The sequence below is a fragment of the Uloborus diversus genome, chromosome 1 (assembly GCF_026930045.1).
Source record: "Uloborus diversus isolate 005 chromosome 1, Udiv.v.3.1, whole genome shotgun sequence".
Lineage (NCBI taxonomy): Eukaryota > Metazoa > Arthropoda > Arachnida > Araneae > Uloboridae > Uloborus > Uloborus diversus.
In genome coordinates, this window is record NC_072731.1 from 140,579,335 (window position 1) to 140,604,864 (window position 25,530).

At 34.0% G+C, this 25,530-nt stretch overlaps 1 protein-coding gene across 1 annotated transcript in view; it reads right to left on the reverse strand.

Annotated features, from left to right (window-relative positions):
• The window catches only part of LOC129221645 (protein Red-like), a 61,698-nt gene that overhangs the window by 20,321 nt on the left and 15,847 nt on the right, over positions 1-25,530 (reverse strand). The window contains exons 8-11 of the mRNA XM_054856175.1: positions 23,101-23,168; positions 7,901-7,944; positions 6,170-6,333; positions 2,321-2,478 (exon numbers count right to left, since the gene is read on the reverse strand). Of these exons, the coding sequence (XP_054712150.1) occupies positions 2,321-2,478; positions 6,170-6,333; positions 7,901-7,944; positions 23,101-23,168 (434 nt within the window). The remainder of the gene's footprint in view (positions 1-2,320; positions 2,479-6,169; positions 6,334-7,900; positions 7,945-23,100; positions 23,169-25,530) is intronic.

Below are 25,530 nucleotides of genomic sequence, written 5' to 3' on the forward strand. Positions count from 1 at the left end.
AATTCAATTTTGTGCTTTTCTATTCCAATTTTAAGAACATTTTCCCGAGCGAAATTATCATAAGATGGACAAGTAAATTACCAAGTTATCATAACGTGGAACTGTCACATGGGCAAGCCAATAGGCAAGAAATTCATCATATATTATTTTTAAATATACAGGCGAACCAAAAGATCTTTTAATTTTCTACTACGGGTAAAGCCGTGCGAGTGCCACTAGTATACAAATAAAATTGGAGAAATTCTTCGAAAAATGGCTGCAAGATATTATTTACAAGCTTCTTTTCTAAAAAATAAACTACAGAATTGAAGCAGATATTGATAAGATGTTTTTCAAGGTTTTTAAGCACTTGAAAGTGAAGTTTTTTGTTTTAAGCAGTTTTCAAGGTTTTTTAAAAGCATACAAACCTTGCTACTTAATTCACATAGGTATCAGTGGGCTTAGAAAAAAACAGACATGCTATCGCCAAGTTATCATTTTTGGTGCCGAATTTGATGAGAAATCGTCAAATGTTGTCAAGCTCTGCAACATTGATGACTTTTTGAGCCTAAAAGATGATTGCAGATCATTCTAGAAATTTCTAGTGTTTTCCCATCAAAGATTAGAAATAGAAGCTCCTCCGATCTTTTGAATCCCTCAGCTGAAAGTGAAGAGCTCTGTTTTGCTTTGTTGTGGAATCAGTGCTGTATCAGTGCCATAGTATTTCACTGTGCTTTGTAAGTAAATCTGTGCTTACCAAGGTTCAAGGTGTTTAACTCTTTTGCGGTTCTCTACTATCACTGAAAATTCATATTAGGGTTATTCAAACGAAAAGGTACAAAACAATACTCCTGGTCTAAATGAAGACTTTATTCAAAGTATGCATCTCAGGCCTGAGCACCACGATCCCACTGATTAACCGATGGAAGGATTTCTTATTCCCAGAATTTCTGTGGCCGAGACGAGGCTCTGTCTTTCACAGTGTAACTGAGTTTGTCGTCTAACTTGAAGTGTTTCCCTTTAAAATGTTTTTAAACAGGATCAAACACATGGAAATCATAGGGCGACTTGTCTGGGTTGTAGGGTGGATGGTCAAGCTGCTCCCTTGTTGAATTCCTTGAGCACAGGATAATCATTAACTCTGATGTGTACTGTGAGACACTCCAAAGTCTATGCAGGTTCATCAAGAACAGAAGACCAGGACTGCTCACGAAGAGTGGTTCTGCTCTATGATGACGCGCATCTTCACCTCTCCAGGGTCACCTAGGCGGCACTGACCGCCTCCGCGATCCTTTTTAAGTGGAAGCAGCCTAACTATTTGCCCTACAACCCAGACAAGCGCTGTCGTCCTGCGATTTTCATGTGTTTGATCCTCTGGAAAAACATCTAAAAGCAAAACACTTTAACTCAGAGGACAAACTCAAGAAACTGTGAAGGACTGGGTCTCATCACGACCACAGAAATTCTGCGAATAAGAAATCTTTCGGTCAGTTATTCAGCGGGATCGTGGTGCTCAGGTCTATGGTGCATACTTGGAATAAAGTCCTCATTTTAGACACACCGTATCATTTGGTACCTTTTTATTTAAACAACCCTTATAATAATGAGTTAGATGTGTTACAGATGACAAAAAGGTTAATGACATTTTCTTAATTGATGGTGGTTTGGCAATTGCACAGGCTTGTTGCACATAATTTATTGTGTTGCACATAGATTTTTAAAATAACGTAGTCATCATTTGCCAAGATTTTGGCACACAACATGAGGCTTCTTCAGGACCTTCTTTGGAGTAATTAGTGACTCTGAAGACTTTTTAACGAACATCTGGATTTGAAACTACATTTATAGTCATCAAACAATAAATGGAGGATCAGAAGAAAGAACTTTTTGAAGCCCTCAACTCCATGAAAAATGATTTGATAGCAAATCAAGAACAGATGAGGAGTGATTTGGCTGAAAATTTGAATACAAGTACAGAACAGATGAAGATTGATTTGACTGAGCTGTAAAGCGATTTGACACCTAATGAAGAAGAAATTGAAAGGGGCCTTAATTTGACTATTTTGTTAAGAAATATAATAAAATAAATTTAAATTATACATATATAAAATAAAAAAAACAATCACAACAAAAACTCGTGTGTTTAAATCATCAAAATAATTATTTTAAAGAAAAAATGAAATATGGGAATTTACTAAACAAAATATGGGAGTTTTATAGGAATTTACATTAAAAATAAATGGTAAATCTACAGCTAGCCTTTTGTTTCTGGCTTTACAAAACCAAAATTGATATAATACAATATTCATAAAACAAATAAAACAACAAACAAATAACGCACCTGTCATCTGCAAGCTTTGGTTTTCTAGACTCTTCTTCCTTCAGTTTACCTTTGTCTCGCTTTTTTGCTTTCTTATTATGAAGACCTTGTCTCAAATATGAAAGAATCTGTGTTAACTTTTTAATTACAATGTCATTGGTTGTAAGAGTAGTCTGAGACTATAAAGGAAAAGGAAAAAAAAAAGTTACAAAAGTTTCAAACTGGTTTTGATGACAGAAACTATTGTTGTTGCTGTTGCTGCTTCCAAATAGAATTCTTAGACTTTCACATCAACAACAACAATTTTTCTGATTTATATTATGTCATAGCACAAGTAACACTCTCAAACATAGCCACAAGAAGGCAATTTTTACTTTGCTCTATATCTGATTCATAGAAGAAAGTATTAGTGTCGAGCAAATTTTCGAATTTCAACGGATTTGCACATTTTGAGGCGTGCTGAGTTCATTTTGACCATTTTTAGAAAATGTCTCTTTGTGTGTGACCTTTTTTTTTTGAGGCCGATCTACAGCGAAAACTACATGAAATAGAATGAAACTTGGTACACATATGTGCCCTCATATGAACTAGTGCCAATTACTTTTTGGCGCCAATTCCCCCAAGGGAGTAGAGCAATCGAAGTTTCTTTCGTTATGCATGCCTGTTATCTCTCAGGAAGTTACTGGTGGAATCAAATAAAATTTAAATCATAAAGGGTACACACAGGCGCTGATTCAGTTTTGGTGCCAATAGCTCAAAAGGGGGTCGTGCAAGCAAACTCTTTTTCTTGTTCATTGCGAGTGCTATAATCCAGTGCTCCAAACACATTTTAGCCAAAGAAAGGGGTAAAAGAGGACCACTTTCAATCAAAAAGGGGACTAAAGAGGACCAGTTAAGATTAAAATGAGGACCGTGGGAGAACCATTCATAGTCAAACCCAGCGAAGCACCAAAAGGCAAAGTAGCTGCCTGCTACTAAATCCATGATGATAATTCGTTAATTAACCATAATAATGATTTTTAATGATAAAATAACCTTCTGTATGACTGTTCTTTTTATCCATTGAATTACATTATTTACAAACATTTTGATGGGAGGGAATGACAAGCAAGCATGTAATTAACGATCTTAGAGAGTAATTTTAACTGAAAAGTAAATTTTCTACTAATTAACAACTGAAAACTGGCGGATTATAAATAACCAGTTAAGTGACCAATGAATCAGTGTATACCTAGTTAAGATCTTTTAGATACAATTTTTAAATTAAACTACTTAGCACATAGACTTTTACGAAAATTTTAACGTAACCAGTTTAAACTGAATTCATTATGATATAAGGTACTGCAGGACAAGAAGATATAGTTTAGAGGCCATGAGGGAGAACCCCCCCCCCTCCTGGAGCCCTTGTTCTTAAAACATATTTCCAACCCTAATATGGTAGTTTATACATGTATGAGAGTTTATGACCAAAACCAAACCCAGGAGGTGACTTCTGGCAACGCTACTGCCTAAGTTCAAAATTCCTAGAAGTTTGCAAATCATTTTTTAGTATGATAAGTATCCAAATCATTTCTTCATATGTATGTAGTATACCAAGATTGTAACTGTCTTCAAGTATATATAAAAATTACTAAGAAAGAAAATATTTCATTAAATGGCCACATCCAAATATATGCAAATGCTGCTTAAGTGATAAATACACTGAGCGTAAATTTGAGCCTGATTTACTAAATAATATGCAAGTTCAGATTCATAGAGCTATATTTTCATATTGAAAATACTCATTTTCAATAACTAATAAGGATACAAATAAATACAAAAGTAATTTAGTTTTTAGTTTTTTAAAAATAAAATTAAAGAATATAATCTGAGGTAGCACATGTCAAAATAGCTTCCAGTTTCCAAAAATATTAAAATAATTCCAAAGTACAAAAGAATTGAAATCTCGAATACAAGAATCAAATTTTTGCGAAGTACAATCAGTGTTGGGATGGTTTTCAAAAATGTATTTATTTATTATTTTACTAAAATTAAACATAAAATATACTAGTCTAAGATAACAGATGTGAAAATAACATTCGATTGCCCAAAATATTAAAATATTTACAAGATGCAAAAAGATTGAAGTCTGAAACACAATAAGCAATTTTTCGCGAAGCTCGAGTAAGTGCATTGCTGCTATGTTCAAAAATAAGAAAGTTTATTATCCACTAATATTAAACAAAAAATAAGCTAATCTATTGTGGCTTATGTCGAAGTAACTTCCGATTGCCAAAAATATCAAATTATTTTCAAAATACAAAGAGATTGAAATCTCAAACTCCACAAGCAAATTTCCGTGAAGTCCGAGTAAGTTTCATGTTACCATGCTTTAGAAAAAAAAATTATGTTATTATTCATTGAAATTACACATAAAATAAGCTAATATAAGTTAATGTATATTGAAATAACTTCTGATTGTCAAAAATATCAAAATATTAAAAAGATGCAGAAAGATTGGAACTTGCGAACACAGAAAGCTATTTTTGCAATGCTGCATATCGAACTCAAATTCAGAAAATTGCACTGATGAAATGTGTTCTTGGAAAACATTTAAGCACACACTACTCAATGATTTTTTACTGACTTAAAGCACCAAAAAAAACTTCCATATTTTTTTCTTGGTTTTCAAGCACTTGAAAATGAATTTTTTTCAAGAACTTTTCCAAGGTTTTTCAAGGGTCGTATGAAGACATCATAACTCCTCCTCCAAACCTTCTATTTGCTAGGTTTCCACCCTGCAGCGCGGCTGAAAAAGGAGTAATGGTGTCAATCTGAAGCGAAATAGAAAATGATACCTTAAAAACAGGTTGAATAGAATAAGGCGCCACTGGCACGTGATTGGGCGAAACAAACATCAGCACACACAATCTTTTAACGCAATGAAAACTTTAAAAATCTGATTTTTAAGAAGAAACAATATAAAAGCATACTAAATGGACCAGAATGTTTAAAAGGGGTCGAAAGCGGACTTTACCCTTAAAAACGGACTTTGGTGGGAAAAGTGAACCATTTGGGAGCCTTGTAATCTCATGAAGTAATGCTACCTTTTAGATGAAATTTGGAATCTACACGGAAACTGAGACATATTCAATTTTGCCGCCAATCACTCCAAGGGGGCTGATTTTTGCCTTTTTTTGGGCATTTAAAAATCTGAATGATTTAAAATTTTTACCTGTTGTCATCTTCTATTTGTTAACAAATAAATTGTGTATAGTTAATTTAAGCAAGGTTTTAAAAATAATTTGCAAATTTCACTCAATGCTTTTGCTATGTACTTTTGATAAGTAGGAAATTGAGGCGGTCATCAAGTTTTCATGCATAATTTTATTGTTGGTTAAGAATATATCTATCATCCTTGTTTCTAAACAGGCAAACCGAAATAATCTCCCCTCTCCCCCAGTTTCAAAAAATTCCCTGGTCTTCCTATCTTCTCCTGACGTCTGGAAAGACTTGAAAATTGAGCTTTTAGGACTCTTAACTTTTAGTATTGTACTTTTTCAAAGTCATAAATTGTACATAAAGAACTTTTCATTATAAACCTTTTCTTATGTTTTTAAATTCACCTTATTTCTTTTCTTTTTTCCTTTGTAGAACTTGATTCATTAAATTGAAGAAAAATGGGTAAAAGTCTTTGGGGATGGGGGGGGGGGGGGGATCCAGCATTGAAATTCATTCCCCTTTCATGCATGAGTGCTCGGCCACACCACAGAGGTCAAACATTGAATTAGTATGATAATAATCATTGAATAGTATACAAATAATAATTATAAAACTGAGTAATTGTGCAAACAGAAAAGTAAGCATATTATGAAAAAATTATACTTATACCTCAAAACTAGGGCAATCTGCTTTAGACCTCAATAATGTTGTTGGTATGTCACTTTCGGCATATTCATCCTCTAAGTCAATAATATACGCCATTCTATTTGGCAAAAACAGTTCACTTTTTTCAGGATAACGGTGCTTAAACACTTGTCGATAAATATTTTTTCCTGAAACAAATAAGTAAATATTTACAGGTTTTTCAAAAAATGGACAAGAACAGTTTATGTATCAAATGAAAATTGATGTTTTCTTCCATGCAAACTAAGAGTCGGTCTCTCTCTAAAAAAAAAAATTGCAATCATATATATTTCACAAATTTTGAAAAATTGCAAGTTGTAATTCTTGTTTTTGTGTAAATAATTAATTGACAAGTTTGCTTATTTTGAGTTGTGAAATGAATAATTGAAAACAGCAGCAGAAAAAAGGATTAATATAAACATTTGTGATAAAAACTGCTAGTACTCTATTTAACGACTTTCAAGGGAGCATAAAAAATTGCCCTTAAATAGAATGCTTTTAAAACTACAGTGGAGCATCTGGGACCTTGAAAAGTCATCTTTAAATAGAGAAAAACGTTGAATAGAGCATTGTTAAACAGAGAACCAACATAATCATATCAATGGGAAACAAGAACAAAATCTGCATCAACAATTTTATTACTATCCTCTGTACTCTAATTAAGATCATAAATAAAATAACTTTTTATAGAAAATGAGCTGATGTGCGCATCACATGACTTCCTTTTGCACCAATTTAATATTATTTCCTCATTATTGGCATTTTTAATGTTATTCAACAGTTAACTCTCTAAATAACACTAACAATGGCCAAATTGAAACCACATTATAAAAAAAATCGCCATAATTGTTGCCAAGTTGGCGATCAAAGGACTGGCGATATATCGCCACATTATAGCACCACTTGAGTTTGCATCTAAATTAACAAAGATTTCCCTCAAAAAAAGGTGCAAAAGACCCCTTTAGAAACACCTGAATGCAACCAAAAAGGGAGGTGCACAACTAGACCCCACTAGGAGTCTGCGTACCAAATTTCAACTTTCTAGGACTTACCGTTCTTGAGTTATGCGACATACATATACACCACATACGCACATACATACGTACATACAGACGTCATGAGAAAAATCATTGTAATTAATTCGGGAATAGTCAAAATGGATACTTCGGGTTTTTATACGTTCTTAGGTTGGGTCAAAAAAAAAACTCAACATTCATTCAGTGGTGAGCAAAATGGAAATTAAGGTTGATTTTTGAGTGAAATTTTTTTTTTTGCGAATACAATTCTTCCTTTTTTGTAAAAAGAAGTAAAAAATTGAAAACTTAAAGAAGTAATTGGAAGTATCAGTTTACAAACTTTACCAACATGTGAGGAAACTATATTGATTTTTAAGATTTTAATTACTTTTTTTTGGGGAGGGGGGGAGGGTTATGATTTTTTTTTCAGTGATGCTTCAGAATCAGCAGTTTATCCCTTCAGTGGGTTGATAAAATGAGTACCAAGTGTACTTGGGAAACCAAACACTGGGGGTTCTGCATTAGGCTGACCACCCAACCGGAACATCTGCCTTACACCCCAGAGCCCCAGGTCAGGAAAACTGAGTTGGGCACAGTAAGCTTTGGCCCTCACGGGCTGTCGTGCTACAGGGTTTCGGTTGACGTCTCGTAGACATTCGACAATGATTTTAAAACTAAATAAACAAGGATACTACAGTACCTAATTTCGTTCTGAACTGGATTTCTTCTTCTTCATCTTTATCCCTGTATTAAGAAATAATAAGAAAGTTATGTTTTACTTTTTTTCATAAATATGAAACATGCAAGCGTGGATTAAACATACACATTTGAGGGTGCATAATTTGAATTAAAACGACAATCATACTAACAACACCATGTGTAAGTATACACAGAAATAAATTGTATATCATTTTTTTTTTTTTTTGTGAGAAGACTGTCTCAAAGAAGATATTCATATACAATGTATGAAACAATTACTGTCCCCTTCAATGTACTCCTCATTGGCATTCATACATTGATTTTTCACTAATTGAAGCAGCGTTGCACTTTATTTTCAGCTAACTATCTCAATTGCCGATACATTTTCTTCGTAACAACTTCTATCGACTCAAAATGGTTCCTTTTTAACTCACATTTCATTTTTGGAAAAAAGCAAAAGCATGACAGTGTTAAAACAGAGAAATATGCAGGATGTTCAAGCACTTTTCTTACATCAAGATCTTCTTACAAATTTTTCCACATTATTTCTGTCAATGTTTAGTTTCAGCCATCATTTGAACACTCAGCTGATTGTCTGCTTAAACAATTCACAGTTTGTTCAGTTGCCAAGTTCAAAATTTTTATGGCAAGAAAAATGAAATAAATACAATGATACTTAAACTGCAACTGAATGATAACTCGCTTCTGAAAGTTAAAAAAACCCAGTCCCAATACTTAAAACAGAGCTTGTGTATATATACTCAAAGGGGTTTAACTGGAATGCTCCATCCTTTAACTATCACAAACATCATTCCAATTCCAATGAACTAATAAACCAAACTCCAAGTTTACATACAAAATTTCAAATTCTTTTCTGGCAACTCTTTAAATTCCCATTTAGCAGAACTTGTTTCAAGTACCCCTTCTACTTTTCCTGGAACAGACACCCCCTGATCCTACAGCAGAAAATACTATGAAGTATTTACTATCATTGTTGATTCTCAGAAGATCAAAGATGGGGCTTGAATGAAACAATCTCTCCCTTCCCCTTAACAGATGACCGGAGCCCTTCCCACACCCTTAGATCATTGAGAGATAGAGGAATCCTCCCATTCATTTGCTATTGTATGCACTGAAGCAGGAGTAAGGGTGACAGGAGAGTAAGGGTGACAGGGGAGTAAGGGTGATTCTTATCTCCAGGGGAAAACATCAAATAATTTCACAGGCGTGTACCACGTGACTACAACCTTTAGGATTTTGGCATTTTCTTCCTATATGTCTTTATTCTATGGGAGATTTCGACTCTTCAACACGCCTTATTGCAGTACGCATGATTTGCAATGAAAGAGGAAGAAAAGGAGGTCAGCTTTGTCAAATTTGAGAAATGTTGATCTAAATCAAATTTTTAAAAACCTAGAAAGTCATGTGTTGGAATACGAAGCGGAAGAAAATCATGTCCATAAATTGACTAAACTAATTGCTGACAAATATTTAAATATTTGAATGCATCACTTTGTGAAAAATATCAATGAATCCAAAAGTACACTAAAAGTATGCAGCAAATGCACAAAATCACTTTTGTTTAAAAATCAATAAAAAATATCTTTTTTTTTTTTCTCGAATCTTGTGTTACAATTAATTTTATTGCAAAGCATTTTTTTCTCTAAACAATTACAAAAATTGAATGTAGCATATTTGGATAATGTTATTTAAAAGTTGAAAGACTTATACTGGAAAGAGAGGTAGAATCAATTTAGATATAGAATGTCTAACTTAGCAAAAAAAAAAAGAATATGTATACATAAATGGTTGTATGATTGTGTGTGGGTGGGTGTGTTTGTTCTTCCTGCAAATATATAATTTTGTAGGATTTTTACCAAATTTGGCACATAGGTTCCACTTTTAAATGCATTTTGGATATCATTCCCCAGACAGGTGTTCCCTACTCAATCACTTCCCCAGTAGTGATGCTACTGCATTTGAGAGATGAAATATAATGTCAAATATATTAGAATTTCAATATTTACATTTTTCCAGTAACTCTTAATAGCACTTTGGGTGTCACTCCCCCCCCCCCCCAGAAGTGTGTCAACTGGGGGGGGGGGAGGGTTGATAAAATAATTGTTAGTATTTGATAAAATAATAACAATTATTTTATCAAAGCCTTTTTTTTCCTCTGTCATACAAAACAATATATTAATACTTTTTTCATTTCAACACCCAATAAAATGATGTGCAGAATGAAAGCACTTCTCTAAAATCAACCAACATCTAACTTGTGAGGTCTAGGGAAAATCGCATTTCGGGTTTCCCAAAGAACTTTTTTCGAATTCTGAACACAAAGAATTAAAAATTTTTAGATTTTCTGAAATTTTCTCTATTACACAGCGATTGAATTTAAAAAAAAAAGAAATTGCTGCAAAGTAAACTATAAATAGGTTCCAACACCCAAATTTCGAAGGAAAAGTTGCAGTTTCATCTTTTGAAAGTGTTTTTTTTTTCTTCTCATCATTCAATTTATTTATTTTTGAAAATTTTCTTTCTCTTTTTGGGGTTTTTTTGTAATAAATAAAATCTTGATTAATTTCATTAATTTTCTAAAAGAAAAAAAAATTACGGGGAAGATAGACTAAAAAATACAGTGTCATTTAAAACTTTTAACATGACTTTCAAAAATTTAATATTTTATTCATTTGCAGTAGGCATGAAATAGTAAATGAATTAGTAAACAAAACTATCTTGCACTATAAAATGAAAGAAAAAAACAGTAAAGAATTTTCCATTCATTGTTTTTCTACTTTGCTGCTATTTACTTTGTTTTGAAAACGTGCGTGAAATACTAACTCTATTTCTCAATGAGCGCAACTTATAGAGCCATTTTTAAATCGGCATAACTCAAAAACTTACTATAGAAATTGAAAAAAAAAAAAAACTTATGCATGAATCAGTAAACTATGCGCTTGCGGGTGACAGAACAAAAATGTGCCAAAAGATTCAAGGCAAAAGGTAAAAAATTAAAATCGACTATTCAAATCCCTAATTAGTGAATTAGTGTAGCTCTGACGAAACGTCTTCCGTGAAAGGTCGCAGCCAGGTGATCTCCCTTCACTTTCCCCAGCGAAGATTCTTGCCTCAACAACCACTCCCACTTGCTTTATCTATGACTGAATGATCTAAGCCCACACTCTTTTAAGCCCCCCTGAGAAGAAGGAAGAACTTGCTTTTGTACCCAACTGATAAGCCTGTCTGAATTCTGAGACTCTCATTTACTCTCTTTGCATAGGTGTTTGCTTCTCCTTTTATTTATGGGGCCATTTTCAGGGTGAAATTCTGGAGACAATGACAATAATTGGACTTTTTGTGACTTATCGCTGGGCAAATGAAATTGGCGGATATCATGGGGTTTGATAAGATGCTTGTGATATCTTGATTGAGCAATTCCTTATTTTTGAAAAGGGCAGGGCGCATTCTACCGATATGAAAAAGGACAGGGCACTGCGCCCTTCAAAAACGGCCTAGCTGGAACAATACTTTTGAGGAGGGTTTTGCTAAACACAATTGTTGTTAAATCTGTGTGATCTATTGAATTTCACTTTATTTGCCTAATAACTACAATGCAAAGTTTTATTCAAATTAATGGTTCACACGTGGGTAGGGTAACTTGTAATTTTTTTATTGTCCCCCCCCCTATTGCAACAGGTTAAATATTTACTTCAATTATTGCTTAACAGTAGGGTAAAATACATATTAGTTATTTGGAAGATATAATCATCCAATGTTCAAACATATTAATAATTTAGAAATACATTTCCTATTGGATCAAACTGAGAATATAAATAATTCCAGGGCTCCCAACACATTTTAGCCATAGAAAAGGGTAAAAGAGGACCACTTTGAATCAAAAAGGGGACCAAAGAGGACCAGTTAGGACTAAAAAGAGGACCTTGGGAGGACCATTCATAGTTAAACCCAGGGAAGCACCAAAAGGCAAATTAGCTGCCTGGCACTAAATACGTGAAGATAATTCGTTAATTAACCATAATAATGATTTTTAATGATAAATCCTTATCACCTTCTGTACAACTGAACTTTTTATCCATTGAATTATATTATTTACACAAACATTTGGATAGGGGGGGGGGGGGGTGACAAGCAAGCATGTAACTGATCATCTTACAGAGTAACTTTAATTGTAAAGTATATTTTCTACTAATTAACAGGTAAAAACTGGCTAATTAAAAATAATCACCTAAGTGATCGATGAATCAGTGCATACCTAATAAAGACCTTTTAGATACAGTTATTACAGTAAACACCTTAGCACATAGTAGTTTACAAAATTTTTCACATAACCAGTTTAAAGGGAATGGGGTGATTTAATTCAAACTACTACTTTTAGTCATTGAAATGGATAGAATGAGGGAACAAAATAACATGGACCTTGAAAATACTTTCATTTTCCCAACAGGTTTTTTTAAATTAATTTTTTTAAATGTCCGATTTTTCAAACAAGGCGTGGCCTTTATGACGTCACAAATGATGCACTTTGGCTCATCTTTCTACCGCGTTTCCACGTTATGATAATCAAGCAGCGAATTAAAATTCCGCTCTATGTTCGCTATCAACCATATCATTGCCAATGCACGTGAGCAAAGATACGAATTAAATATTTTGTACTGTGAATGGCAACACTGAATGACATTTCATCATTTGTGATTTTACACGACAGAAGTGTAAGCAATGAAAGCACACCGATTTAAGTAAATTTTTTTTAATATTAAACTTAAAGAAATTATTTAAAAAATGGTCAGATCCTATGTTTTTAAACATGCTCTTTCAGAAAAAAATACTTTTAAAATTTTGGAAACGACCCCATTCATTTTGATATAAGGTACAGCAAAACAAGAAGATCTAGTTTAGAGTCTAGGAGGTTCCCCTCCCCCGCCACAGCCCATGGTTTTTACACATATTTCCAGTCTAAATATGGTAAGTTTATATACATATGAGAGTTTATGACCAAACACCAAAGCAGGAGGTAATTTCTAGCTACGCTACTGACTGACTAAGTTCAAAAATATTAGAGGTTTGCAAGTCATTTACTAGTATGCTAAGTATCCAAATTATATGTATTAATTGTTCGGGCACCAAAAAATGTTGTAACTGTCTTCAAGTATGTATAAAAATTAGTGAGAAAGAAAATTATTTATTAAAGTCACCACACCCAAAAATTTACAAATGCTGCTTAAGCGATAAATACACTAAATGTAAATTTGAGCTTGCTTTTACTGGATAACTTAATGTAATAAATAAATATGTAAGTTCAGATTCATAGAGCTATATTTTCAAATTGAAAATACAAATTATGAGTATTTAAAAAAAATAGAATACAAAGTTTTAGTTTTTAAAAATAAAATTAAATAATATAGTTTGAGGTAGCACATGTCAAAACAGCTTCCAATTTTCAAAAATATCAAAATAATTACAAGATGCAAAAGGATTTAAATCTTGACACGAGAATCAAATTTTCGCGAAGTATGTTCACTGTTCGCATAATTTCTAAAAAAAAAAATATTCTCTAAAACTAAACATGACTAAAATTGAACATTAAATATGCTAGTCTAGGATAGCATATGTGAAAATAACATTCGATTGCACAAAATATCAAAATATGTACAAGATGCAGAAAGATTTAAATCTCAATTACAAGAAGCAATTCTTCACAAAGTTCGAGTTCGTGAAATGCTGCTATGGTTCCAAAAATAAGAAAGTTTATTATCTATTAAAATTAAACAAAAAATAAGGTAATCTATGGTGGCGTATGTCAAAATAACTTCCAACTGCCAAAAATATCTAAATATTAACAAGATGCAAAAAGATTGAAATCTCAAACACGACAAGCAATTTTCCGCGAAGTGCAAATAAGTTCAATGTTGCCATGGTTTCGAAAAATAAAGTAGTTTATAATCTATTAAAATCAAACAAAAAATAAGCTAATCTATGGCGGAGTGTGTCGAAATAACTTCTGATTGACAAAAATATCAAATTATTAACAAGATTGCAAAAAGACTGAAATCTCAAACACGACAAGCACTTTCCGCGAAGTGTGAGAAAGTTCAATGTTGCTATGGTTCCAAAAATAAAAAAGTTAACTGTCTATTAAAATTAACCAAAAAATAAGCTAATTTAAGAAGGTGTTATGTCAAAATAACTTCCGCTTGCCAAAAATATCAAAATATTTTCAAGACGCAAAGAGATTGAAATCTCAAAACCCAGCAAGCAATTTTTGGTGAAGTCCAAAACAGTTTGATGTTACCATGGTTCCGGAAAAAAAAGTAGTTTATTATCTATTGTAATTAAACATAAAATAAGCTAATCTAAGTTAATGAATGTTAAAATAACTTCTGATTGTCAAAAATGTCAAAATATTAACAAGATGCAAAGAGATTGAACTCGCATAAACAGAAAGTAATTTTTTGCAATGCTACATATCGAACACAAGTTCAGAAAATTGCACTGATAACACATTCTTGATTTTTTTTCAAGGTTTTTCAAGGGCATATTAACCCGTGAGAAATATCGGTAGCAAAATGCTTTGATTTGACGTCATAACTCCTCCCCCAAATCTCTCCATTTGCTAGATTTCCATGTTGCGGTTGAAGGAGGAGTAATGACGTCAATCTGCGGCGAAATAATACCAGAAAGTCAGGTTCAATAGAAATATGGCGCCGCGGCCGCGTGTTCGGGCGTAAAAAACGTCAGCACACAATATCTTATAATGTGTTGGGCTAAATGCCTTTATTTTTGGTTCTTGAGGGATTTAACCAATATTGTTTAAAAAAAAAAAAAAAACATTTTGTGACTTACCTTTTGCCATTCCGAGAGAAAACCTTGCGCGGGGAATCCCATCCACCTGCCACCAACACTCAAATGTCCGAGTTTGAATCGGAAGTGTTCGGAAAAACATGTGGCACGCTATGATTGGTTGCCGTCATTCGGCAGATGTCGGTAAACTTCCGAAAGAGCACGTGTCGATGACGTGATGAAATCATGTTGAGGTGTTAAGTGCTGAATGCCAAATTAAATAAGAATTGTGCAACCTGCAAGCTGTGTGATTACAGAGTAGTGTTGTTCTGGCAATATGCAAATCATGTGACGTCACATTGTTTCGGGAAAGGCCGAATCTGGCTATAAATACGCAGACCGGCCGTAGCTCGATCGCTACTTTTCTTCTACTCGTCTCCTCGTCTTGTGTTGTCTGTGTTTTGTGAACGTGTTCGTCAAATGTCATCATAAATTTTCGCTACTGGCCTCTTGGGTGAGGTCTGGTCTTTCTTGAAAAAGCACTGCTGATGTCTTAAGTTTGGAAAGCGCGTGTTGTGATGACATCTACCAAAGTTTTCCCCGATGTGGGTCATTTGTTCTCCGGTGAAAGAAGATCGTGTCCATCCTTGGTATGCCTTTTTCCCTGATGTGGTGAACTGTTGCTCACGCGGTACGAACTGACCTGCCTTATTGCCAGAAAGGCAATTCGTGGAAATTGCCATGCCGTCCAACGACCGGTGAGGCGTCACCATGGAACATCAACAGGACTTTTTGATCCATGCATGGACTTATTGTAAGATCTCTTTTTTAAATTTTTCTTCGGGGAACAAATCATTGTGTTGTAATCATTTTTCAATATGTGTCAAATAAATGTTTTTCAGTGTAAAGAATGATTCATGTTTTATTTTCTTCGGGCAGACCACTACCTCAAATTTTTAGTTGGAAATGAGTTGCCTAATTTTCAGCTTAGCTGTAGGCCATTAACCTCAAATTATATCCAACAGGTGGTAGCAGAGTCGTGTGGTTTACCTGCCCGGAGAAAATTGAACCATTTTTATTATGGAGAAAGATTATCAGGGGTCTGGCCAGAGGATATTTGGGTCCGTTAACGGACCCTTCACAAAAATCCGGTCAATCAAAACGGACCTTTCACAAAATCCCGATCAAACAAAAAGGGACACTTCACAAAATTCTGATAAACAAGATCGGATCTGTCAAATTATTTATTGAAAGAGCAAATCTGAAAGCAAAATAACGCATATTTCTGTGTATAAACCGCTAATTTTTGGAACTTTTTTTAAGTCAAATTAGAGGGATCAGCTTATACAAAATCGGCTAATTTTGAAAAAAAAAAAAAAATCGGCACTCTTGGGATGCTCCTGCAAGCGATAAATAATTGCTACTGCCAAATAAATATAATGGTTGTTTGTTTTATCACAGCTAATTAGCAGCGGTGTTTTTGTAAACTTTTCTGAAAAGGCATTGGTAAGCACTTTTCTCCGCTCATGATTTAATAAACAATAATAATATATATCTGCGAAATGAACTTAAAACTGCAAAGGGATAAGGAAAAAAGCAAAGGGGTAAGGGTGAGGAAAAAATATGATCGCTTCAGATAGGGTTACCAACTTCAAAATTATCACCACTTAGCGTCTGGCGTTGAACCTTTATAATGACTTGATTAGAAAATATTCTCATCATCTTGCCAGCTGACAATATTTGCGTTTTTACGGTGCGGTGCGATGTTTAATTGTTATTTTGGGAGAAAATTATATGGGTTTTGATTTTTCGATGCTGAAAAGGGTGATTAACTTTAAATAAACTCTTTTAATTACAGTTTTTTTTTCTTTAGATGTCTACATTTTGAAAAATGCAATCTTTTAACATCCGATTAGAGAATCATATTTTGTTCTTTTTTCAAGCTAACTTCGCTTTATTAGGATTCAAATAAATGAAAAGTCTCTTTATTTCTGTTAGAACTCTCATTTCAAATTTTTAAAGCAAAATTCCATTTTCTGTTATGAGTCAAAAATTAAAATGCTAAATAGATGGTTGATTTTATTTTATTTTTTGGGTCAACTGTGTCCACAGATATTAATGATATGTTTATCATAGGACTCTAAAATGCAATTTTAAAATAATTTTATCAAAAATATTTCTTTTACAAGCCGTTTTTATACTTTTGATGCCTTCACTTTGAGATTTGCGATCTCTTTGCATCCGCTATGGGAATCTGATTTTTCGAATTTTTAATAATTATTACGCTTTGTTAAGAGGTAAACAATTGAAATATCTTTTTATTTTTGTTAAAATCACGGAATTTATAAGTTTTAAACGAAATTCTGTGCTTTTTAAGAGTGTCTTGGGTCAAAAAGTTGAATGCTGAACCCTATTCTGAATTTTATTTTATTTATTTATATTTTTGTTATACAATTATTTTAAGTACTGTACAGAAATATATCTAGTATAATTTAACATAATGCAGAATGGTAGACAAATATTGATACTTGAAAGAGCGATGCCCCCCCCCCCCGCCAAATATCAGAAAAAAAATCCAGAATGATTTTCTCGACGTAGAAGAGGAAAACACTCAACTTTAAGTTTAATTGATGCAGTTTGTGCCATCTCTAAATTCTAAAATTTCGTTTGAACAATTTTTTTTTTTTTTTTTTTTTTTTTTTTTTTTGCGAAATTTTTTGATTATTCACAAAATTAATTCATTTTTCACAAAATTATTTGATTTTTCACAAAAAACGGACCCTGTGAAAAATCCTGGACAGACCCCTGATTATAGAAACGTTGAGAAGTTGGGCTCCCATAATTGGGCTACCTGGTCCAAAGATATAAAAATGGTGCTCATAGAAAGGGATTTATGGGAGATTACCCAAAAGAAACCAGAAGGGGAGTTAACTAGTGCTGACAGAAAAAGATGTGGCCAAGCTTTAGCCATCATCTATTTGAACTTGGAAAAAGACATAAAAAGGCTAATTGATAATTTGGAAGATCCTAGTGAAGCCTGGAAACCCCTTAAGGCAAATTTTGAACCCCCATCTTTGGCCAGAGTAGCCGCATTGTGGGAATCCTACTTCTCTTGCAAAATGCAAGAAGGTGAAACGGTGGGATTATTCGCTGCAAGGTTGGGGGGAATTTTTAACCAATTAGTCAAAAATGGATATATTATGGAAGAAAAACTCAGATCTTTTCAATTGATACGGCATTTACCTCATAATTTCAGCAGTATTGTTCAAGCCATCTACAGATGGGAAGGAGAGAGATTTACTTTCTCGAAAGTAAAAGATGAACTACTGGCTGAGGAAGGTAGGATTAGGTATTTGGCCAAAGAGCCTAATATGGAAAATTCGGCAATGTTTTCAAAACCCGGAAACTTCGGAATGGCAAATGGTAGGGGTTAATTTCTTGCTAAAAATAAAGTTTGTTACATTTGCAAAAAGAAAGGGCATATTGCGTCGAGGTGTTGGAGCCGTAACAAAGTAAAACAGGATAAGAATTTTAAATTTCAAGCCAAAGAAGACCCTCAGGCAGGAATGTTTTGTTCAGTAAATGAAAACAAAATTTCTGCAAACACTACCTACCCAAAATGTGAGGATACATGGCTATTGTATAGCGGCAGCACATCTCATTTTTGTAGAGATAGATCATTATTTGCCGAGCTAGAGCCTGTACAAAACGCACAAATGGAGGTAGCTGTAGGAAATGCGAAGAGCCAAGTAGAGGGCATTGGGAAAGTGATTTTTAAAATTGAATCAGATGGAAAATTAGTTACCATCACCCTGAATAACGTTTTCTATGCTCCAACACTGCGACGCAACCTAATTTCTGGTTCTTGTATAGACAGACAGGGCTATAAGCTCAAATGGTTGCCCGGAAAGATCTGTTTTTAATCAAGAAAATGTTAAATTATTTACAGCAAATTTAATTAATAAACTTTATCATGTTAAACCAAATTTCTATATTGATTGTGAAAATGTTAATTATACCAAAGTTTTTAAGACCAAGGACCCATCTGAAGGGACCAACATGGTCAGCGTTGATATGGAAAAATGGCATAGGAGATTTTGCCATATAAATATGGAAAGTATCACCAAAACGAGTAAACTTGGTGCAGTCCAAGGACTAGAGATTAAGAAGGGGCAAAAACCCAATCGTGACCCTTGTCAATTGGGAAAAATGAGGAAGTGCTCGTTTAAATCTATGCCAGAAAGGCGTACTAATTCTGCACTTCAATTGCTCTACATGGACCTGATGGGATCCCTTCAGACCGAGTCCTTGGGGGGAAAGAAATATATTTTTATAATTATAGATGATTTCTCAAGAAAGTCATGTTTTCTTTTTAAGAACAAAAAATGAGGCATTTAATGTTTTTGTAAATTTTCAAAAAAGGACTGAAAGATTCCTGAACTCAAAAATTTTGGCTATCCGTTCTGATAATCGAACAGAATTTGTTAACAAAGATTTTGAAAACTATCTCACCAATCAGGGAATAAAGATAGAGCGGACCAATTCCTACACCCCGCAAATGAACGGGGTAGTAGAAAGATATAATTTAACCATAATGAATGGTGTGAGGTCTATGCTCAAGGATTCTGGATTGGGGGATGAGTTTTGGGCTGAAGCCGCTCTTTGTTTCAACTATGTAAGGAATCGGAGGGTAATAGGAAATATGGACAAGACCCCTTTTGAGCTGTTTTCTGGGCGTAAACCTTCAGTGAGGCACCTACGTATTTTTGGGTGTACTGCCTATGTAGGTCAGCCTAAGTCTAAACTAAAAAAGTTAGATATGAGGGCTACCAAGGGGATCATGGTCGGATACGCCTTATGTACCAAAGGGTACAGAATCTGGGATCCTGAAACCAGAACAGTCACAGAAACTATTAACGTAAAGTTTAATGAAAATGAAAGATGGGGGGAATTAAAAGTCCAAAATAAAAATGAGAGAAAATTTAACTTTATCAGGCCTATAAGTGAAGTTCAACTTGAACAGGAAATCCAGGAGAGCGTTGAGCAAACCCCCTGTGAAAAAATTAAATGGGTTAGAGAAGCCAAAAAGAGAAAGACCGGGGACAGGACTGATATTTATTATACAATTGCCGGTAAAAATAAAGTAAGATTAAATTCATTAAAAGAGGTTCTAAAATATTGTAGTGAAAATAAAATAGAGTATAAACCAAAACTTTTTGACTTTTCATCTAAAAATCCAACAGTAGGGGAAATCTGTGACGACAGTGAAAGTTCAGGAGAAAGTGAAGAAGCAAGTTTGGTAGAAATTTTTATACCGAATTCGTATAGGCAATGTATGGCTACCCCCGAGGTGGACAACTGGAAACTGGCCATGGAGTCTGAATTAGATGTCATTAACCAAAGAGAGGTGTGGGACCTTGTACCCCCACCAGAGGGGAAACCAATTTTGGGAAACAGGTGGGTCTACGACCCCAAGGTAAATGACAGGGGTGAAATTGTAAGATACAAGGCCAGATTAGTTGTAAGGGGGGACCGTCAGTCAATTGAGTCATATTCTGAAGTTTTCAGTCCAGTAATTGAGTTTTCACTTGTAAGAGTTTTCTTTTCTATTTTTATATGTCTTTTAAAATGGTGTCACTCACAAATTGATGTAAAAAATGCTTACCTGTATGCTGATTTAGAGGAACAAATCTACATGAGACAACCAGAGGGTTTTGTCAGTAAAAGCCACCCTAACTTTGTCTGTAAATTGAAAAAGTCTCTCTATGGACTACACCAGTCCGGAAGAAACTGGTTCTTAGAAATAGACAGTGTTCTTCGTGGTTTTGGTTTTCAAAAATTAAAAGGATGTAATTGTGTATATCATAGAGACAAAAATACTTTTCTTCTTATTTATGTAGATGATATAATAATTCTAGCAAAAAATGAAAATTTAATTAAAAAGGTAATTAATGAAATTAAAAGTATGTATGATATTAAAGAAATGGGGAAAACCAGAAAGCTCCTGGGGACTGAATTTGTGGAAGATAAAAATAATCTTTTTATTCACCAAAGCTCTTATATTTCGAAGGTCTTGGAGTTATTCTCTGATTACTATGTGCCAAATTCAACCCTCCCAATCTCAAAGGGTACAGTTTTGTCGAAGGACGACTGCCCGAAAACTGAGGAAGAAAAAAGGGAAGCAGAAAAGCTCCCATACAGAAATTTGTTGGGTTGTATGGCATACATAGCGGGAAAGACCCGACCTGACATTTCGTATGCGGTGAATATTTTTTCCCAATTTCAAGCAAATCCCGGAAGAAAGCATTGGGATTTTCTATTAAGATTGCTAGGGTATTTAAAGTATACAATATCATACAAACTAAATTTAAGCTCAATCAATAGTGTAGATCTACGGGGATTTTCCGACTCCGATTACGCAGCTAATCGGGAAGATAGAGTCTCAATGGGAGGATCAATTTTGTGTATTGATCGGGTCCCGATTAATTGGAGGACATTTAAACATAAATGTGTTGCGTTATCCACAATGGAAGCAGAATATATTTCACTTGGTGAAACTGCAAAAGAAATGGTCTGGCTGAAGAGGATAATCACAGAAATAAGTGAATTAAACATTGAAAACCTCCAGCTTAGAGATACAATCATTTATTGTGATAACACTGCAACAATTGATTTTTCTAAGTCTCCCATTGAGAATTCCCGTACAAAACACATTGATGTAAGGTACCATTTTTTAAGAAATTTAATTGAGCAAAAGATTTTTTTGATTAAATATGTGAGGACAAATGTAAATATTACGGATATTTTCACTAAACCCCTATCTAAGAATTGTTTAAATAAACTTTGTAAAATTATATTTAATTGGGATTAAATGACGGGGGCGTATCAAATTTTTGAACTGTTTTTCAAATGTATCTTTTGTAAATATAATATGAATGTAGTTAAATGTTTTTAATGTATATAATGTGGTTTTTGATGAAATTCCTTCAAGAGGGGGAACTTGTTGGGCTAAATGCCTTTATTTTTGGTTCTTGAAGGATTTCACCAATATTGTTTAAAAAAAAAAAAAAAAAAAAACATTTTGTGACTTACCTTTTGCCATTCCGAGAGAAAACCTTGCGCGGGGAATCCCATCCACCTGCCACCAACACTCAAAAGTGTTCGGAAAAACATGTGGCACGCTATGATTGGTTGCCGTCATTCGGCAGATGTCGGTAAACTTCCGAAAGAGCACGTGTCGATGACGTGATGAAATCATGTTGAGGTGTTAAGTGCTGAATGCCAAATTAAATAAGAATTGTGCAACCTGCAAGCTGTGTGATTACAGAGTAGTGTTGTTCTGGCAATATGCAAATCATGTAACGTCACATTGTTTCGGGAAAGGCCGAATCTGGCTATAAATACGCAGACCGGCCGTAGCTCGATCGCTACTTTTCTTCTACTCGTCTCCTCGTCTTGTGTTGTCTGTGTTTTGTGAACGTGTTCGTCAAATGTCATCATAAATTTTCGCTACTGGCCTCTTGGGTGAGGTCTGGTCTTTCTTGAAAAAGCACTGCTGATGTCTTAAGTTTGGAAAGCGCGTGTTGTGATGACGTCTACCAAAGTGAAAAGTTATAATTTTCCCTGATGTGGGTCATTTGTTCTCCGGTGAAAGAAGATCGTGTCCATCCTTGGTATCCCTTTTTCCCTGATGTGGTGAACTGTTGCTCACGCGGTACGAACTGACCTGCCTGCAATTCGTGGAAATTGCCATGCCGTCCAACGACCGGTGAGGCGTCACCATGGAACATCAACAGGACTTTTTGATCCATGCATGGACTTATTGTAAGATCTCTTTTTTAAATTTTTCTTCGGGGAACAAATCATTGTGTTGTAATCATTTTTCAATATGTGTCAAATAAATGTTTTTCAGTGTAAAGAATGATTCATGTTTTATTTTCTTCGGGCAGACCACTACCTCAAATTTTTAGTTGGAAATGAGTTGCCTAATTTTCAGCTTAGCTGTAGGCCATTAACCTCAAATTATATCCAACATAATGTAATGAAAATTTTTAAATTCTGATTTTTGAGTAAAAACAATATAAAAACGGACTAAACGGACCAAAATGTCAAAAAGCGGTCTAAAGCGGAATTTACCCTAAAAAACGGACTTTGGCGAGAAAAGCAGACCATTTGGGAGCCCTGTAATTCTTGAATCAACTCAATCACATACACACAAAATTTCATCAAAGTTGGTCCAGGTGTTTAGGAGGAGTTTGGTGACAAACACATGCACAGAAAATATTTATAAAAAAGAGTATGCTTAAAAAAGCAAGGAAGTAACTGAAGAAATTGTATTTCTCTTAAAAATAGATAAAACCACTTCAATATAATACAGTAAGTAAACTTATAATTTCTCACTTATGTTTCAGAAGTAAACTTTCCATCTCTTCTTCTTCTTTCTCTTTGTAATTAATTTCACTACGAACCTGAAATTTAAAATTGAGAAAAAAAAAAAGCTCAGACAGGAAGTATGACATAAAGAAGTACTAATATTAAATTAAAGATTTACCCCCCCTCCCTCCAAACCTGATTGTAAACCTCCTACTAAGATGAATCTTGCAGGTCGGTCACAATCGGGTCCAGTTTTACCTAAAAGATGAACAGCTATGGTTTAGGACCCCCAACTCCAAAAAAATATTGCATGCTTCATTCCTGATAAAAAAGCACTTGAAAAATTCATTTTGAAAATTTAAGAAAATGTAGCTATCAACCTTGAATTTTAAAACTCCTAATGAATTTTTTTAATTGTTATCAAATTCTTAAAAACAATCAAATAAGTTTTTGAGAATACTAGAAAAATGCTTTAAATTTATTTCTTATCAATTGTATAAAGTATGTATTTGTTTGAGTGGGTAGGATATTGCTCTTTCGTTCATCTCTCGTGTTGTTTCGGTGGGTTTGGGGGCGATCAAAACTCAACTACACCAAAAGCCAATGTGAGCAAGTGACAATGAATTATTTCTTTCTCCTCCTTCTATCGGTTGGTTAACAATTGGTTGAAACAAAAAACAATTTTTAGTTTGTATTATCTTAATTTGCAAAAGAGTGTAGTTAAAAAAAGTGTTCGTTAGAATATATTTTTTCCTGGTATCTTTCTCCCCGCCCCCCATTCCAATTACCCTTTAAAAGGCCACAAATTGCATAATTTTATATATATTTTCAAATATTTCCCGGGGAAGACCCCCACTGGGAAACCCCGGACCCCGAACCCCCTAAAATTGAAGATACTTTATGCTGCATTTAAATGGGTGCTCTTGAATTACACTCCTGATACCCCCTCCTTATTACAAGCTCAATCTACACACAAGAGAGCAGGCAGCATTAAAAAAAGAAAAAAGAAAAAACATGGTTCTATGCATCAGAGGAAAAGATATACATACTCATAGAGAAAAAGAAAAATGTTTTTCCCTTTAATTTGGCCTGTTTTTTCACCAGCATAAAAGTTGCCCGGACCACAAAAAAGGGCCCTCATACCTGAGACAGTTTAAGGCCCCATTAAGTCTAAATCCAACCCTGGTGACAACAGATATAAAATTTAAATATATTTAAATGTTTTTGGAAACCATGCAAACCAAAACTGCTACTTGGATGCAAATATTTCTTACAATACATGGAAGAAAAAATAACATACGAATGAAACTTAAGGAAAAATTTTTATAACTAAGGTTCTAACCACTTTATTTGATTGTTGCCATAGATGAGGCTTTTTGAATTTGCTGATGTCGCTGAAATAAAACTAGTATTGCCCAAAAATTGGCAACTATGCAAAAATCTCAATATTTCCAAAACCATTAAATGAAATTATTCAATACCAATACTGGTTGGAAATGAAACAGTGTTCGCGCTCAACTATCAGTAACCTGGGTCCCAAGGACCCATTAATGAAATAGATTTGGGTCCTTTGGCGGAAAAAATGAGTCCCTTAAATTTTAAACAGAAAATCTTAGCACATAATTGAATATTATACAACTATTTATACTTAGGGAAAAGAAACTATCCACATAGTTATTTGAAAAAGGTATGAAATAAACTAAATTGGTTAATTTTGCCCTTTTTTTCTGTGATTATCATATGTTCAAATAATACACTTGCAAGATTTAGTTATTTGAGAAACTATTTAGTCAGTTACAATGAGGTAAACTCAAAATTTACTTTAAAGTTGGATTTTACCATGAAATAAAAAATAAATGCCTTTGATTGATCAAGCAGAAAGCACTCCCTTAACCTTTGCTTTCATGAACATTTTTCTAGGTGAAAAAAAGCAAACAGCCCCCCCCCCCCCACCAATTATCAATGGCAATTTCATAGAAATAGAAAAAAATAGCAAGCGAATTAACCCAACGCAAAAATTGCGATCGCAAAAACGAAACATTTTCTCACATGAGTATGAAAATTGCTCATTTGCAATCTTAAATTAGAAAATTTGACTTCATTTTGACTCTTTTAAAATATCTGTGTTGGCTTTGGTGCTACTTTAAAAATTTCGCCATTTTCAAAATGGCGCGATCGATTAATACGTGACTCTTGCAAGTCCAAATAAAAATAGCCCCTCAGAAATAGGTGAATTACTAGAAAATGAACAAGGTTAAAGTGCTTTTGTATAAAATTCGTATTCATAAGTAATTTAACAAGAAAAATGTTAAGTTCAGAACTTTGTGTTTTGCGCGATCGGGAAAATGTTCGCCATTTTTTTTCCACCCATCCTTTTATTGAGGATGCAAGATAATAATTTTCAAAAGTAATTCTGGTTAGGTGAATGCAAAATAGATAAGCTTTTACTACTCAGTT